Raw genomic sequence first — 19,221 nt, forward strand, 5'->3', positions numbered from 1 at the left:
AGATTTTGCAATCCTCCATTACTCCACTTTCAGATCTTCTCTCTCCTTCGTTACTCTCTTGCTTCTTTCACCGTTTTCGTCCTTTTCGTTTTGCCTTTCGAGACCATGGACGATGCTCGCGTCTAGATTGCAGCGTCACCAGCCAACCATTGACGACCGCTCACGAGCACGCCGATGCTCATCCATGGCCGTCGTCGGCGTCGTTTGGGCATGCCATTGATCCCCTTGGGTATCCATCTTTCCCATCCACCATGGACGCCAGCCATGGACGACCCTCGCGGCCAGCCATGGACGACGCTAAGCCATGTCCATGGTCGTCGTTGGCATCGAGCAACGCCGGAAGGGACGGCTCGATCTGGAAGTTTGGCCAGATCTGGAGCCATGGCCGCGAGCGACAACGCAGAGATTATGGCCCCAAAAATAAAAGAAGAAACAGAAATGAAGCTCTGCTTCTGCATTGTGGGTCCATAATGGCGGTGGTGTGCTTCTGGTATGTGTACCAGAAGAAGATGGTGAAAAGCGAGTGAGAGGAAGAGGTTAACGGCGAGGAGATAATATTCAGGGAGAGAAGTAACGGTGAGAGAGAGAGAGACAGACAGACAGATGAGAGAGAGTAAAGGTGTTATAGCGGGACCCACCTTACCACGTGGCATTTTATTGGATGGAGTGTTATATCATCCCACGTGGCATATTCAACTCACTTAATATTTTCTCAGTCACTTACTTCTATCTTCTCGGTAGATGGGATGTTCATGACTGGATAAAGGCAGATCGAGTGCCATAGGTAAAAATTTTCGAAACGATGCATCTAATTGCCCCGTTATTGGTCAACCCAACTAAAGGTCGAATTTTGTGCTTTTAGCTTCTTAGGTTAACCTTAATAAGGTGCCCACATATGTTAATTTCGATTGGTTTAAGTCTTTTAGGGTAGTGCGATAAAAATTGGTCATGTAATGAGAGAGAATATAAAATGTTGTTGATGAGGGTGATTTTTACCAACCAATCAACCCTCGACACATGTCATTATCACGCTGACGGGTACATATGACATCAATAGACGAGTTCCGAGTATTCAATGTAGCGGAGACACCTAATTACCTGACATGATGATCTTGATAAGATATCGGTTTACTATTATTCATTGGAGTATACACTAGTGCTACCGCTATCTAAAAGGCTGCATTGATCTCTAAAACAGTTTGGATGACATTTGTTGCGCCCCTTTAGTCACTTGCCATCCATAGACCGCCACATGTCCAACACAATATGGCGACCCATCAACAATAACATATAAATAGTAATATGAGCACTTAGGCTCTGTTTGTTTAGTGGAAAATGGATGATTTGAAAAATATTTTTCTGAGAATGGTAGCTTGTATCACTTGAAATAAATGAGAAAATTACCAAAAAAGTCCATTTATTGCACTTGTGACAATTCAATCCTAAACCTTTTAATTTAACAATTTAGTCTTAAACCTTTTGATGATTTCCCAATATAGTCCTACAGGTCAATTTTAATTAAAAATTGCTGACGTGAACGTTTGTAATGCCACGTAATACGGTTGACGCTAATGTGGATAATTTTTTTTAATTTCTTAATTTTGAAAAACAATTGAATTTTTTTTATCAATTTTTTGTATTTTTTTTTCTTTTCCTTTTTTTTATACCAAGTACGACGAGGGCCAACCAACTCTCGCAGACCATCGGCAAGGGCCGCAACCCTCACCAGCGGCCGACAAGGGCTTTGCGGCCCTCGCCAGGTCTGGGTGAAGGTCGTGACCTTCACTCGCGATCGGTGAAGGCTTAAGGTTGGCTGGCCCTCATGGAAGAAAAAAAAAAGGAATAGAAAGAAGGAAAATAAAATGAAGAAAAGATTATAAAAATTGTCTGCATTAGTGTCGGTTGTGCCACGTAGGGAGCTGGCATCCACGTCAGTGATTTCCGACTAAAATTGATTAGATGGACTCAATTGGCACGATTAAAAGGTTTATGACTGAATGGACACAAGTGCAATAGGTTTAGGACTTTTTTGGTATTTTTCTCTGAAATAATTAGCTAATGGAAAATGATTTCATTATCGACAATAATTTATGTGTAAATATTTTCACAAACATGGAAAATATTTTTCATTCATTCGTTTTGTAAGCGATATAAGCGATCATTTTTAAGAAAACATTTTCCATAAGCGATCATTTTTCCAAATAATTCATTTTTCGCGAAACAAACGCACCCTTGGTACTCTTTCTCTCCCACTTATTCTCTAGGGATACACCTCTCTTCTCAACCTTAAAGCTCATACACTTTCTCTCTCTCGCTCCTCATCTTCACTGACTTAAGCAATGGAGGACCAATCCGAATACAAAACCTGGACGCCCGGATCCAATGACAAACTGCTTCACGAGTATCATCCTTGTCAACTGGGTCGTGGTTGCGCACAAACGGTCGAAGTTCGTAGGAAGTATTTGAAAAGTTGGTCCAAGTATGAGATCCGTTGCCTAACTTTCAATTCCTGTCTAACATTCAGGAAACTAATCCTCAAAGGACCATTATAACTTTGGAATCTTGTTATTTGCTCGGGACTGTTCACTTCCGTTTGGTGGCCGGGTATCTTGAAATTTCTTTGCTCATGAGGTATAAAGACTCGATGATAAAACTAATCGAAAAGAAGATTTATTGAAAAAATGATATATGCACATGCATGTGAGAAAAATAAGTAAAAGTAAGCGAAAAGAGAAATATAATAATCTTCAATGGATTAATTGTGTGAATATACTTAGCAAGTGTCTCGGAATATTCGTTGATGGGTAAATCATAGTTTGTGGACATAATTGTTTCGGGGGAAGAACAGCATTGGTGCCAAAAGTTGTGTACGGAGCTCACTTTGGTGTCAAAAGTTTCATTTGGATCACTTAAGTGCCAAATCGGAGGAAAAATGATCACTTTGGTGCCAACGGCGAGAAATTTCGGCAAAATTAATACGTGGCATTTATAATTAAATTTTTAATCTTAGTTGGATTTTTTTTAAAAAAAATTAGTCTACGTGGCATTTCCACGTATATATTTCGATTTTTTAAATACTTTTTTGAATTTTTTTTCTTTTTTTTCTTCTTTTCTTTTCTTTCTTCTCCCTTTGGTCACCGCCGGTGACCGGAGGCCAGCCACCGGCCGCCTGGCCTCGCCCGGACGAGGCCGCCGCCGCCCGCCATAGGCGAGGCCCGCCGACCATCGCCCGGGCGACGACGGGCAAGCCCCGGCGAGGTCGGCCTCGCCTCGCATGGACGAGGGTGAGCCCGGCGAGGCCGGCCGTGGCCCGAGGCCGACCTCGCCGGGGCTTGCCCGCCGTCGCCCGTGCGAGGGTTGGCGGCCTCGCCTCGTGGTGGCGGCAGCGGCCTCGTCCGGGCGAGGCCAGGCGGCCGGTGGCCGGCCTCCGGTCACCGGCGGTGACCAAAGGGAGAAGAAAGAAAAGAAAAAAACAAAAGAAGGAAAAAAGAAAGAAAAGAAAAAAAAAGGAAAAAAGAAAAAAATATATTTAAAATAAAAATGCTGACTATATGTGCTGACTGTATCTCCGGCGAGCCACATCGGCTTCAAAAATTAATAAAAAAATGACACGTCGGATTTCCGGCCAAACTAACCTGAGTTGATACTTAAGTGATCGTTTTTCAAAATTTTTGGCACTTAAATGATCAAAATGAAACTTTTGATACCAAAGTGAGCTCCGTACGGAACTTTTGGCGCCAATGATGTTCTTCCCCCCAATTGTTTCATACCGACAAGTCAGTCTCCTCCCTCCACCTAAATCCCAATGCCTAAAAGTCAAACCCACCGGACGTGGCAAGTAATGGGACCACGACAATATGACCTAGGATAGTGCAAAAGGAAGTAACTATTAATTAATCAAGATCTAAGTTTAAGTGAAGCCAAAAGTGAAAACCTCTTCTATCAATGGTCTTTAATTCATCATCCACAAGAACCATCCTGAGGAAAAGGAATTAATATGGCTACGTAAATCTCAATGCCGACAAGTCAAACCCACGAGACGAGACCCAGGCCACATAACCTAAGATAGTCGAAGAGAAAGCAAAGCGCAAAAGGAAGTAACTATTCGCCAACCAAGATGTCATTTAAATGAGGCCAAAAGTGAGAACTCTTGCGGCATTGCTCTTTCGTTCATCGTCCACAAGAACCCACCTTGAGGAAGAGGAACGAAGATGACGGCAATGGCGGTCTGCGCGACGAAGCTCTCGATCTCTGCTTTTGCTGTCTGGCTACTTCTTCTCGCCGCAAGCGTCGTGCACGGCGAAGTTCATTACCATGATTTCGTCGTGCGTGCTTCCCTTCTTCCTAAAAGAAAGCGAGTTTAACTTGACATCGTTTCACTTCCTTTAAATTTTTGAAGCTTTCTCGTTGGTTGATGTCTCATTAAGGGTGGCTATTCTCTGGCTAGTAGATTGAAAAGCAATAAGTTATGTATACATGTTTGTTGATATACGTGACGCGGTTGTGACACAGCTGAAGGAGAAAAACTACACGAGGCTGTGCAGTACAAAGAGCATGCTGGTCGTTAACGAAAGTTTTCCAGGACCGACCATTTATGTGAAGAAAGGGGACACTCTGTACGTGAACGTATATAACCAAGGTAGCTACGGCATCACTATACACTGGTAATCTCTCTCTCTCTCTCTCTCATGTCAGTTTAAGAACTTTCATTTTTACAGCAGAATGTTCTCCACGAAACATGGAGCCTCAATCTCATTCTCATTCTCGTCCTAGGTGTGCTATCCAGCATGAAAGTTTGTCCCGTGTGTCAGTTTTTGGTATTGATTCCATGAATCGATCTTAGTATACCAAGTTTTAGATTAAAAAAAGAATCGGCGAAATGACGGTTGATCCCTCTACTTTTACCTGAAAATCAAAATCGCCCCTCTACTATTTTTCTTTGGTTCAAAATGTCCATGTACTTGTTTGAATTGTGATACCGTTGGCCCTTTTTTATACTTCTTTTTTATTGCTGATCAATTTTCGCTGACGTGGACAACCGGATTGCTAAGTTGGACGTCGGACTACGCGTGTCTTTGATGATTCACAAAATTCTTTTATTTGAAGAGAGAGAGAGAGAGCTCGCGGCCATGACTGCTCGAACTTCGTCCACCTTGGTCATGGCAGTGGGAACTTCTTCAAGCTTGTGACCATGGACGCTTGAGCTTCGTTGAGCTTGCAGGCGGCTAGGACTTGTTTGAGCTTGTGGCCATGGCCGCTATGGTTGCTCGAGCTTCATCAAGTTTCGCCATGGCCGCTTGAGGTTTTGCAGTGGTGAGGATGTTAGAAATTATGGGTATTTGTTCTGATCATGTGGGTTTTAAGTTGAAGGAGAACAAGGAGGAGGAGAAGAAAAAGAAGAAGAAGATGATGATGATGATGATGATAGTTACAGAGAGAGAGAGAGAGAGAGAGAGAGAGAGAGAGAGAGAGAGAGAGAGTATTGGAGATAGGAATAAAAATCCCACTCAACAAATTTTTAATGGCATTAAGCCACGTCAACGAACATCTAACGACGTTAACGCTGCGTCGGCAATTATACCATCGGAAAATTCCAGAGATTTACCGACGACACTTTTTTATGACACTTTTAAGAAGTATAGAAACGGTTTTGAACCAAAGAAAATAGAGAGACGATATTGATTTTCGGACAAAAATAAAGATACCAACCATGACATTTCACCAAAAAATTCCACGCCTGGGATGGATTCGAAGATAACGAGGATACGAGAGATGATTGAGAAAAAATAGAAGCATGTATTTGTACATCTGTTGATTTATTCCACGAGCTTCGTATTTTTAGGTTGATATGGTGCTTGTGCAATATTAGAATATTAAAATCATACATTCATATAACGGTTTAGATTTTCAGAACAGTTGGTAGCGATCTCACAAAATCTCACATGATATCGAAGAACGAACTCTTGAATTCAAATCTTTCTTGGCTCTCATTTGTCTCTCTAAGTATATATTTCCACACTTTAAATTTAGGCCAAAATCCAGTACGCGCACGTGAGAGGTAGCATTAGAATATGTAAATATAAAATTATCCATTTATCTAACAGTTTAAATAAATAAAGCTGGATTTAATCATTGTGATAATAGTACGTGAAAGGCTGGATTCAATCATTGTGATATTAGCACGAAAAGTTAGGTACACAGTAAAAGACAATGATTGTGGTAAAAGTATTGCGATAGCCCATCTGGTCCACCATATCAATCTCGCTATTTTGTTCCCCCAGCACTTTAAAGAACCGGTGCTAATATATGAACCCACCATCAAATAATTTCACATCAAATTCGCCTTAAACCATAAACCTATGCTAAATATTTTATATCAATCTCGCTATTTATCATTCTTGCTAGGCATGGAGTGAAGCAGCCGAGAAATCCATGGTTCGATGGGACCGAGTACGTGACGCAATGTAGAATTTCGCCGGGGACGAATTTCACGTATCAAGTTTTGTTTTCGGAAGAGGAGGGGTCGCTGTGGTGGCACGCCCACAGCGAGTGGGCAAGGTATAGTATTCATGGCGTCATTGTCATCCAACCTGCCGACGGAACGTCCTATCCATTTCCGCAGCCTGACGGCGAGAAAGTGATAGTGCTTGGTATGTACCGCGACCTCACCCTATAGTTTTCAAGCAGTTTTATCTCTTTAATGTGGCAATGTTACTGGATACTTTTGTAGCGTCCTGGTATACGGAGGATGTTTATGCGTCCATTGCGGAGAGCATTGCCGAAGGGAGGGACTTACTGGCGTCTGAGGCTTACACCATCAACGGCGAACCTGGCGACTTCTGCGATTGCTCCAATGGTACATACTCACATTGCTTTGATTGATGATCGTCATGCCATTGTCAAGAGATTGCTAGTTTCATGATAACTCTTGATCTCAAGTTGATGCTTCGTTTGCATGATATGTGTTACCACTAAGGCTGCGGATTCACTCAGTTTCTTTGTTTCTTTTCCTCGTTCTGTAGAAACTACGTACAGGTGGGCGGTCGAGTATGGCAAGACCTATCTCCTTCGCTTACTTAACGCCGACATGAATGCTGAGCTCTTCTTCGCAATCGCGGACCACAAAGTCACCATCGTTGGATCTGACGCGGCGTACCTCAAACCTTTTTCCTCGGAATTTGTCTTGATTAGTCCGGGACAAACCATAGACGTCCTGCTCACGGCCAATCAGCCTCTGGGCAGGTATTACATCGCCGCCAGGCAGTACTATAGCAGCATGTTCAAATACAGCGGGTACGATCACACCAATGCAACTGCGATTCTCGAGTACAGTGGGAACTACACTTCCCCGTCAACTCCCGTCTTCCCGTCCGGTCTTCCACCGTACACGGACTATGAAGCCGCCACAAGCTTCGTGAAAAGCATGAGGAACTTAATCCATCCCGTTGATATTCCTATGAATATAACCACTCGCATGTTCATCACCGTGTCGCTCAACCAATTCATGCTCAAAATCAATGATACGACTGAAGAAACTTACCCATCTGCGAGCGTAAACAACATCAGCTGGTATAATCCTTGGACCGACGTACTACAAGCATATTACAGGTTAGCTGTACTAGATCGTCATTATTATGATTGTCATTCCTCAATGCTCAAAATGCAAATATAGGTTAAAGGGACGAATGTAGATGTTTAAATTAATTAGCGAATGCAAAGTTCGCTAAATGTGATCTCATTTCGAGTAATGTTTCTTTCAATCGTGCTATATATCAATTGCAGGAACGTCAGTGGCTTCTACACGACGGATTTTCCAGACGATCCACCAACTTTCTTCAACTTCACCCAACATAATTTGCCTATGAACACTACGGTTGAACCGGAGAGAGGGACCAAGGTGAAGGTCCTCGAGTACAACGAGGAGGTGGAAATAGTGTTTCAGGGCACCGACGTGATGAACTCGTCCATTAATCATCCGATGCATCTCCATGGCCATAGCTTCTATGTGCTTGGTACGGGTTTTGGCATCTATAACAACGAGACCGACCCTCGAACGTTCAATTTGGTCGATCCTCCTTATCAAAACACTGCTTCAGTACCCAAGGACGGATGGCTTGCCATTAGATTTAGGGCAAACAATCCCGGTGAGTACAATACAATAACACTTGGTCACCTTTTCCACTCCTCTTCAGCATCTTTTACCTTGATGGCAGGGACAAAACTTATGCTAATCGAATCTTAATTTCCATTCCTAGCGTCGAGTAATATCTTTTTAGGGTTATAAATCAATCTAAGCCCAAAGGTTAATGCTTTTGTGTTTCTCTCAGGAGTGTGGCTATGGCACTGTCACTTAGATAAACACTTCACCTGGGGCATGAACGCTGTGTTCATCGTGAAAAACGGTGGCACTGAGGACACGAGCATCCGCGATCCCCCGGCTTATATGCCCCCGTGCTATCCCGACAACAAACTTTGGCTCGAGGAGTACTCCGATTCGGACAAGAAGTTATACTCGACTTCAATGTGATCAGACTTGATACCTCTTTGAGGCATATGCGCAAGAACTCTCTTCCTTTGCTGCCGTAAGCATTTCTGGTAAATAGTTGCATCAGACGTCGGTCATTGAAAACAGTTTGATTGTGCCATTATATAAGTTAATAACTCGATTTAGTCCACTTATCGGCATAATCGAAGGTTCATGGCTATGGAAGCCCTTGGTCTGTCTTATAACGAACTTGAGATGATTTTTGGTTCTTCTGTGTATTCTCTGATTTTTATCATATTATTAGGTCTGTTCTGTTCCACCCCTTATTGGCTCCTAACACTCTCTCATCACGTTGAATTGACTACATTATTTTTTGTGAGTCCCACTTTCGATTTAGGATTATTCGTACCTTCTTTCTACATTTTCTTTTTGTTCAATTTTATTAAAAAGACAAAGCTACCCACATTATTTCTTGAGGAAATGTTATTGTTGTTGTGATTGTTGTTGATGTTGTTGTGATCATTTTTATTCATGGACTATAGTTGGGTCGGGCCTGTTTATGTGGAGCCCATTTTTATGTGCAGTTGGCCTAGACGCAAGGCCCTTGGTTCAAACCAGGGACAATGAAACTTGCACCTTGTTCGCATTCATTATTAGGGACGAGCAAGATGGATCGCGCAAACTGGAACCGGACTGACCGGTTTGGTCCAGTTCTCGGGAGTATCGGTCCGGTTCCCGGTTCTAGGGTAAGAACCGGACCAACCGGACCGGACTGATAAATATATAGTTTTCTAATTTTTTTAAATATACATATATTTAAATTTTAAATTTTTGAAAAAAATAGAAAGCTTAATTTAATTTTCCTAATTCCCTCTCGCCTTTACCAATAAGTGATTGGTCCTATTGGAACCGGATCGGACCGGTCTACGGTCCCAAGACTAGCCGGTCGAGTCCCCGGTCCTATGTTGACACCTAATTTTTGCCTATCCGTTTAAGGTTTAATTGCACGAAAATTAGGGATTAATTTTTAGTCCCTAAACAAAAATATTTTCATTAAATTACATGGCACATAGATATTAGGTGCCTTTGCATTAATATAATTTAGCGAAACAGGTTCTTCCTTTTTATTCTATTTTATTTTTATTTTTATTTTATTAGAAAAATCATCATAAAAAAAAAAAAAAAAGAAGAGAGAGAGAGAAGACAAAAGAGGAGCTTTTGCTTTCCCTCTGGACGCGCTCACAAAAAAAAAAAAGAAGAAAAGGGGGAAAGGACACAGAAGAAAGGGCACGGCGTGTTTTCGCGAAGAAGAGACAAAGTAAAAAGCTTATCAGAAGAGAGATAAAATAGGGAAGAGCTCTCTTTTCTCCCTTTGGTCAAACACACGTCCAGAACAGGTTGAGTTGAGAGTGAGAAGGGGGGGACCGAGAGTGAGGCCGCGAGTGAGAAGGCCGTGCCTGAGCCCCGGCCAACGATGTCCGCCGACGCTCCCTTTTCTCCACGCCCAAAACCTACGGTAGGTTTTGGTTTTCCTTTTTGTTTTGATTTCTCAGAGGCGCGCGAGGCGACCGGACGTACTCCGAATTATCGAGCTCGCCCATTCGCCGTCGTCGAGCCGGGCAGGGACTTCTGCGTTCAAACGCTCGCTCCGCAAATATTTATTTATTTATTTATTTCTTTTTTTCAACTTGCCGTGTCTTGGCCGGACCGTGAAACCAAGGCTCATTCTTTGTCTTGGGATTCATAGGCGTACTGAGTTTGGATCTGTTGATGTGGTTGCTTTTGCTTGTCGCGGTATGACTTTCTCTGGGTCTAGATCTGAGTCTGAGCTCAGAAAATGTTAAATTCCGTCTCCTTAGGGTGCGCATGGAATGCATTCCCGAATTAAAATTCTGTTCCGGAATGCATTCCGGAACAGAATGGCGTTTGTTAAAAAATTTCCGGAATGCATTCTGGAGCGATTTTTCCATTCTGAAATAAAAATACATTTGTTAAAAATATTTGATTCCAGAATGCATTCTTGATTCCAGAATGCATTTTTTATTCCAGAATGAGTTTTTGGCAAGAAAAAGAGAAGCTACTTTTTGTAGTTTCTTGATTCCGGAATGCATTTTCCCTATTTTCTCACAAATTTTTTTTTTTTCAGAAAATGCATAAAAATTGAAAAATTCTAGAAAAATTCATAAAAATTTCCAGAAAATAAAAAAAAGTCAGATTTCGGGAAAATATAAAATTTGGTGAATTTTTTTTTAAAAAATAAAATCAAAAATAAAAAATTTCAAAACTTCACGGAATAGCTTAAAACACATGTGGCCACCCATTTTGAGTGAAATTTAAATTTTTTGAGGTGCCCAAAAGAAAAATCAAAAATTTCAAAACTTCACAAAATGACTTAAAATACATGTGGCCACCTACTTTGAGTGAAATTAAAAAATTTTTGCGGTGCCCAAAAAAAAGAAAAATAATAATAAAATTTCAAATTTCAAAACTTCACAAAATGGCTTAAAATACCTGTGGCCACCGACTTTGAGTGAAATTTAAATTTTTTGAGGTGCCCAAAAAAATAAAAATAAATAAATAAATTTCAAAACTTCAAAACTTCACTTAGAATACATGTAGGCACCCACTTTGAGTAAAATTTAAATTTTTTTAGGTGCCCAAAAAAATAAAAAAAAATTCAAAACTTCACAAAATGGCTTAGAATACCTGTGGCCACCCACTTTAAGTGAAATTTAAATTTTTTTAGGTGCCCAAAAAAAATCAAAAAATCAAAAATTTCAAAACTTTACAGAATGGCTTATAATACATGTGGCCACCCACTTTAAGTAAAATTTAAATTTTTTTAGGTGCAAAAAAAATCAACAAATCAAAAGCAGATTTCTGTTCCAGAAATCAATTTCTGGAGCAGAATTAGTCATGTTTTACCAAACAGATTTCTCCTCAAGAAATCAATTTCTGGCAAGAATTCCAGAAATCAATTTCTGGTAAGAATTTGATTTCTGGAGCAGAATGGTTACCATTCTCACCCTTAACATGCGCACACCGCAGGCTCGACCAAACGTTTGAACCAGACTCACACAAGCTCGTCTCTGTACCATATATACGAACTGACCACCGGGTGTTTGTAATAATGTCTGAATGAAGCTATGTTTTTGTTTAAGGAAAAGCTTTTGAACCAAAACACTTGGTCGCGCATTTCATTACTTAAATCGCAACGTTAGTCTTCGCTTCGTCCATACCGCATTCATTCTCTTGCCGCATCCTCTTCGCTCTTTGTTGCCTATCATTATAGTTGTTAATGGCCGATAATGGAGAACACATGGATTCGGTTTGTTGGACTATCAAAATGCACGTTGGTTTGTGATGCCCGAAGATGATGTTGGGTTTGCGTAATTTTCTGAAGTGTGATAAACGCTTTCATTGTTCCGCGTTTGTGCTCCTTGGCTCTCTGTTTGTATGTTGTGGCTGGATGGTCGCTGTGACGAATGGAGGTGGCGGACGGCAGTGATGGACAATCCCGAGAGAAGGATGGTATTGGGTGGGTTCGGGGATAGATAGCTTGAGAGTATGGTGGGGGCATAGGTTATTCTGTGGTTTAAAATTCTTAATCAATGATTCTCGGTTGATTCGCCCGAGCCTCCAGAATTTTAGTTTATCCGTCAAAGTGTTGTTCTCGGTTTGCAAGAGGAACCTTGAGCTTGAGCGAATCAGATCCGTGAAGGGTGAAGGGCAAGAAAAGTAAATGGTTAAGTGGGCTTAAGTGGGGTTTAGTGGTCTTGGACTCAGTCTAGTTAATTGAATTTTGACCTGCATTGGTGTCTTTTTTTTTGCTTTTTTTTTTTTGGGGTTCGAATCGGCTTTGGGCTGATTGCGGTGGTGATTTTTGGGCCTTGTCTCCTGTTAAAAGCGGGTTGGGTTCAAGTCAATGAGTCCACTTCATTTCTTAGCTTTTTCCTGTTTTTGTGACCCAAACCAGAAGGTCTTCTTCAATCATATTTCGGGACTAGGTCCCGGGATCCGGCCCAGGTCCTGGATTTTAGTTTCAAAAAAAAAAATCATTTTTATTTCAATATAAAAAAAATATTTTCAAGAAAAAACTTTTTTTTTTGAAAACCTTTTTTTAAATTAGGAAAAAGCTTTGAAAATTTTATCCGAAAAATCGAATAAGCCTTTAGGGCTTTTGATTGCTTTTTCTTTCCTAGAAATAGTGCTAGTCCGTTGTTTGCGCATCTCAATTTTAATTATGACTCGATTACGCATTTTCTATGTATTGATTGTTGCTTCCCTTAGCTTGGCTAGGGATGGAATTTTGAGACTCCCAATTAGTGTGAACATGTCAGGCGGTGATTGAACAAGGTTAGGTACCGAAAGGGCACTAGTTGGTCAATTAGTGTAATCAAGTCCTCGTACCCATTGAATCTCTGGTTCGTAGAAGTGAAGCATTTCTCCCGTGCTTTACTTGGGTGTCTAATCGACCTACCAAAAACTGATTAGTGGCGACTCCTAAACGAAATTGATTCTCATGTTAATAACTTAAATCTAAGTCGCGAATTGGTACGGTCTTGGGAGAGCTCGAGCTAAGTTTAACTTAGTAATCTATTAGTCAAACCCCCTAGGTGGCGAGGCCGGTTTAGGGAGGTCGCGACATCCTATAAACTAGGAACCGATCCTCCCGGTCCGGTTCCTGATTCTTGGGTTGGACCGGATCGGACCGGGAACCGATCACCCCTATTCATTATTTCCCATGCATGACCAAAGAATTTTAAGCTTTTTTATAGTCTCTGATTTTCAAATCATATGTTGAAGTGACTTTTGATAATTATTTACGCCTTTCCCGATGAATTAAGGAATGGTATTTATAAGTTAAATCGAAAAATTACATCTCAAATTTTTTGAAAGTTAAAAGAACGTAAACTTACGGTTAAAATCAAAATTCACCTCAAAGAAATTCTTACATACTCAACGGTTCAGTCCTTCATGAGGGAAGTGAGAGCACTTTTCTTTGACAAAATAGGGAATATGTGCATAAAAATAAATCCCGAAACTTGTCTTGATGGTACATTATAGTTCCAAAGCTTTTACATAGTGCAATCGACTTCTAAAATTTATCCAAATTGTCGATCAATGTCATTCCGTTAACTATATTCAATTTGAATGACAGAAAACAACAACACAACATTTTTTTTCTAATGTTTTAGCGCATGTGGCGCTGATGTGCTGCCTAAGCCTCACAAGAGGAAAAATAGACAAGAAATGAAAGGAAAAAAAAGCCTAAAAAGCTAAAATAAAATAAATAAATAAAAACAGAAACTACAACTGCGAAGAGAGACAGACAGATAAGAGATGTTGCTACCACCCCGTCTTCCCCGATGAGGGTCAATAGCCCTCGTGAGGAGGAGGTACGACCGCTCGCCACCATCACGTGAAGGTCGATGGTGCTTATGATGACGGTTTCGTCGCAAATCTAACACGATCAAATCTTGACACAGTTAATAGAATATTTATAAGTTAAACCATACATTCATATAACGGCTTAAGTTTTTAAAACAATAGGCAATACTTTCACAAAATCTCATAACAGTCAATATAAACATTCAATCTGTTTTCGTAACATGATCAGATCTCTACATAACACATGTTCGCCAACACCTTATCTATCTCTCAAGTCTCCACCTTTGAAGAAGCTTTGTACATCGTTTAGTGCATTTGGAACTTGTGCGGTGGCAATGGCACCACCATTGCAAGAGGCCCTTGCTGAGGCCCCGGCGACAACGGGTTGCGGTGCCGCCCCTAACAAGATTTTCTGTGTGATTTGCCAACTTCTTTTTTAATTTTTTTTTGCTTTCTTTTAAGCAAATTTGGTTTTTTTATTTTTCCCTTTTCGTTTGTTTTTTTTTTATTTTTGTCTTTTTTCTGATGTGGAGTCAACTTGGAGCCACATCAAATTTTTCGATTAATCAAAACTGATGGATTTAACAGAAATACTTTATTGCACATTTTTTATAAAAAAAATTTAGGATCTAATTGTACTATCTAAACTTTTAGGACTTAATATAGCAATAAATTTTAGGATTTCTAATCCATTTATCTAAAAAACGAACAATAGAATCGAAAGAGTGGGAGATATATCTGAGTTGCTATCTTTTTCTTTAACAAAAGGGCAGGAAGGGGCGACTAGCACCTGCATGCAATCCGATTTGGGTGTTTTATCCTAAAGTTCAATTACGAAATGTCTAATTTGAGTCATAACAACTTCACATCACTATATGATCCGATGTCTCGAGATTGGCGAATCTGGGACAGTTAGACAATATAGCGCGAGCTGTTTTGTTGTTCACCTACGACGTGAATCGAGATTGCGATTATACAAAAGACGGGTTGTCTTTTCTTATCACTTGAGCAACGAGGTATTACATCTGTTACTTGCCAAAAAGAGGGCATTGTGTATCTAGTTACTGATATATTTGTCTTCTCACTTGGATAAAATTTGGAAATAAAGGAACAGATAATTGGAAAATAGAATTCCGCTCCTTTTTCCAACTCCATCATTTCATAAAGCCAATAAAACGTCCCTTTCAATCTTTACCTTTTCGGTGCAAAGTACCCAAGTCGAAACAGTACAAGGAATGGGACATAGATTTCTTAAAAATTCAGTCTGCAAATAGTACGAGATTTGTTCACTTACTGTTGCAGCAAAATTGACAAACTGCGGCTGCAGATTTGCAGTCACCATCTACTTTCTTCATTCATTTTACAGAAACCAAACACATGCAATTATAATTCTATTGATTGATGCGTTAGTTAGCGATGCAGTGCCTTGTTACAGCCAACGCATCGATGGCGATGAACACTTGCGGGGAAGCTTTTCTTCGCTCATAGATTTTCTTGACAAAAAACAAAGCCCTAATTATTTATCAGAGGTGACTTGAAACCCATATGCTCATTAAACAGGTGTGGAAGTGAATCTTGAAAGGGCCAATTTTAGAATTAGGAAATCAGAATTATAAGTCACATAACTGTTTTTATATGTTTCACATAAAACATCCTAAAAAAAATACGGTGCTAGGTCTAATTGTCTTTCCTTGGTTCCCTACCTAAAGTTGTTGGGCCAATCACAAGAATTATTTAGGGAGAAATTTCTTGATAAGGATGGCAGAACATGTATTAAAATATATTTGGATAAATTTGATGAAACTCACTGTCCATCTAAGACTTTCGTGAAAATCATAAGATCAAACGATAGAGATGAATTTTAGTGTATGCAATATACTCATTGAAATACTTGCCGAACTAGAATTTAATCCAGTAGATGCACGGGATCAATTGAAGTTTACACATCAACATATATATATGCGTCTTAGAATTTACTCTAATAGAAGAAAACTTTATATCAAAGATATTAAAATATGTATCGAGTTTGAGCACGTGAACAAAACCCGATCTGTGATGAATTAGTATTTGCAGACGTCCAAATATAAGTCATGGAAATCAAGAGTTTTCTTTTCGGTGTAAAAGTTTTGTTGGTCAAGGATTCCAAACAAAACAAGAAAGGGAAAGTCTGGGTGAAAGAAGAGGAAATAAAATATAAAAAAAAGGACGGGCGCATATTTGTTTCAGTTTGTGGAGTCGGCCAAGGCAAATAGAAACGGAAAGTTGACCATGGCCTTTGTTGACCGAATTGACCGAATTTTAGTGGATGCTATGCGAGGATTTCTTTTCGCGTGATATTCCTTTTCACGGATGGATCAGACTTATATTTGGTTTCCTTCTCCAAATATGCTACATAAATAGTCGCAAGATTGGTGCAGACCTTTGGGGTATTATTGAAGCGCCGCATTCGTGAGTGCTTGTTGTTCCGCGACTATTGATAGAGACGGAGAAATATTGAAGCGCCGTTTCGTCGAGTGCTTGTGGATTATCTCTGTGATTTTGTTCGTGAAATTACACCAAGAGTTCAAGTGTTCGTAGCGATTAAATCTTGTGGTAAGATTTGTGTATAATTCTTTCGCGAGATTGAGAAATTATTTCGTGAGAAATTATGGAACTAAATACTGCGTGAGTTATTGGATGTAATTGGGGCTTGGGAAACACTTAGAGTGTTTGAGTGACTCAAGTGTGGTTGTAATCTCCGTTGTATCGCTTGATCTATAGTGGAATTTCGTGCTCCTCTCCTCGTGGACGTAGGTCACTACGATCGAACCACGTAAATCCGGTGTCCGATTTATTTTCTTATTCTGTCAAATTTATTGTTCGATCGCTTGACTTCTGCAACAAAAGATTTCATGGTGACTTAACTAATAGTAGATTAGACAACAAAAAGCCGGACTATATAAGAAAGTGCCTATGAGTTAAATTTGTAATAAGGGAATATACATGTGATTACATTTATTACGACTTTTTTCTATGATAAATTAGAAACAAAATTTTCAAAGCACGTGTAGAAATGGGATTTATATGTTGATCCAGTCTATTGTTAGCTATTCTAGCTCGCACCAGAATCTAGGGGTGAGCGGTTCCCGGTCCGATCCGATCCCACCCAAGAATCGAGAACCGGACCGAGAAAATCGGTTCCCAGTTTCTAGGACCGAGGACCGGACCGGCTAGTCCTGGGACCGTGGACCAGACCGGACCATCGATCCGATCCGGTTCCAATGAAACCAACTTTATTCAACCAAAGCCCGGAATGTCTATCTCACCTTCAAGGGCAGCTTGATCTGATAGAAAGCACAGAACCAGTCAAAAACCCAACAAAAGGGAAAGCAAACACACGCCAAGATACAACAACAGAGGCCGCGCCCTCACCTAGTTTCTACATCTTGTCGGCGAGAACGCCCAGGTACCGCGTGACTCGATCGAGCTTTGCGTTGGAATACTCCTGTAGCTCGCTCGCCTCCTACCTCAGCTCCAAGTAATCTTGCCTCGCAAGCTGTCGCGGAAAAGTGAAGGAATCGACTCACACGAGAACAGAAATTCCACATCTAGACCGGACTTAAAACAGGCAAATCTCCCCCACACTCAATCAGACCAGAAAACGGATGCGAGACATGGGAGCATTTTGCCGCAGAGGCCCACAGTGGCCATAGGTAAACAGATAAAAATGATTTCTATTTTTTTCATAAATTTTAAAAAAGTAAATAAATAAATATATTTTCTGAGAAAAAAAAAATTATCGGTCCGGTCCGGTCCAATCTGATCCGGTTCCCACCCTATAACTGGGAACCGGACCGCCCGGAAACCGGTTCCACTTTTAGGAACAGGGAACCGGACCGATATTCCCGAGAACCGGATCAAACCGGCCGATCCCGTCCAATCCGGTCTGGTCCCGGTTTGGGCCGTCCATCATGCTCACCCCTACCAAAATCAAACGTAATCTCTAGCTAGCACCAGAATCAAAGCACAATCAGAATATCCCCATGTTAAGCAATCCGAGATTGATTCAAATGTTATCTCCACTAGTGGTTACTAAGGCTGCGAATGATAACCGTTCTGTTTCTTTATTTCTGTTCCAGAAATAGGTTTGGAACAGAAATCCGTTTGGTAAAGCAATTTTAATTTCTATTTCTGGAACAAAAATTTGTTCCAAAAATAGATTTGGAATAGAAATCAGAAGTTAAAATTTTTTGCTTCTCTATTTCTGGAATAGAAATGAGAAGTTAAAATTCTTCTCATTGCTCGCCCTCACTACTAATCGGTCGCCTATCCGCACCCACTTGCCGGTGACTGCCGCCCGCGGACACCGGCCTCTGGCCGCCACCCACCGACGCCCGCCGTCCATCGGCCACTGTCTCCTGCCGCCGGCCACCCTCCTCCCACCGCCGCCCGAATCCCCCCACCGCTTGCCTCCCACCGCCGGCCATCGTCTCCCGTCGCCTGCATCCCACCGCCGGCCACCGTGGGACGCCACCCGCCATCCACTGGCCACTGTCTCCCACCGCCAGCTGCCCTCCTCCCTCCGCCACCCGCCTCCCACTGCTGGCTACCGTCTCCCGCCGCCGGATTCCCTCCTCCCGTCGCTGCCCGCCTTCGACCGCCGCTCACCTCCCACCGTTGGCTACCGTGGGCCACCGGCCGCCGTCCAACCGGCCACCGCTCTCGCCTCCGGTCGCCCTCCTCCAGCCGCTGCCCACCTCCCACTGTCAGTCATCGTGGGTCGCCACCTACCGTCCACCGGCCATCGTCTCCCGCCGCCGACCGCCCTCCTCCCTCCGTCATCTGCCACCCGTCTCCCACTACCGGCCACCGTCTCCCGACCCCCCTCCTCCCGCCGTCGCCCACCTCCCACCGCCGGCTACCGTAGGCCACTGGCCACTGTCCAACCGGCCACCGCTCCCGCCTTCGGCCGCCCTCCTCCAGCCGTCGCCCACCTCTTACCACCGGTCGCCTTCTCCTGCCACCGGCCGCCCTCCTCCCGCCGTCGCCTCCTCCCGCCGTTCACCGCCCATCGTTCACTCACCGGCCACTTGAAAGGAAGAAATTTTGTGCCGTTATCAAACAAATTTCTATTTCTGGAATAGAAATTTTGTATCGTTATCAAACGTGTTTTTTTGTTCAGAAACTCCTCTAGGAACAGAAATAGAAAAATCAATTTCTGGCCAGAAATTGATTTCTGAAACAGAATGGTTGTCATTCGCAGCCTAATTTTGTTGTCGATATTTATTACTCGAGATTCTTTCTAACTGTGTGTATATATATACATATATAGAAGTCATCACTAATTGTAATAAACATACAATTCA

General features: G+C 41.7%; 1 protein-coding gene across 1 annotated transcript; it reads left to right on the plus strand.

The window, feature by feature from the left end:
* The first annotated feature begins 4,117 nt into the window (after window positions 1-4,117).
* On the plus strand, window positions 4,118-8,798 carry LOC115688824 (laccase-14-like). The gene is made up of 7 exons (XM_030614745.2): window positions 4,118-4,325; window positions 4,513-4,664; window positions 6,406-6,650; window positions 6,731-6,856; window positions 7,023-7,608; window positions 7,783-8,144; window positions 8,328-8,798. The coding sequence occupies exons 1-7, from the start codon at window positions 4,212-4,214 to the stop codon at window positions 8,525-8,527; spliced, it is 1,785 nt and encodes a 594-aa protein (XP_030470605.2). The 5' UTR covers window positions 4,118-4,211; the 3' UTR covers window positions 8,528-8,798.
* Window positions 8,799-19,221: the final 10,423 nt, after the last annotated feature.

The sequence above is a fragment of the Syzygium oleosum genome, unplaced genomic scaffold (assembly GCF_021117445.2).
Source record: "Syzygium oleosum isolate NSW1041296 unplaced genomic scaffold, Sole_v2.1 Sole_v2.06, whole genome shotgun sequence".
In the NCBI taxonomy this organism is placed as follows: Eukaryota; Viridiplantae; Streptophyta; class Magnoliopsida; order Myrtales; family Myrtaceae; genus Syzygium; species Syzygium oleosum.

Bases quoted from the DNA above. Each gene is read 5' to 3' on its own strand.
- LOC115688824 (XM_030614745.2), top strand. From the start codon at position 4,212: ATGACGGCAATGGCGGTCTGCGCGACGAAGCTCTCGATCTCTGCTTTT. The intron at 4,326-4,512 runs GTGCGTGCTTCC...GTTGTGACACAG, and splicing joins TTCATTACCATGATTTCGTC to CTGAAGGAGAAAAACTACAC. The intron at 6,857-7,022 runs GTACATACTCAC...CTCGTTCTGTAG, and splicing joins CTTCTGCGATTGCTCCAATG to AAACTACGTACAGGTGGGCG.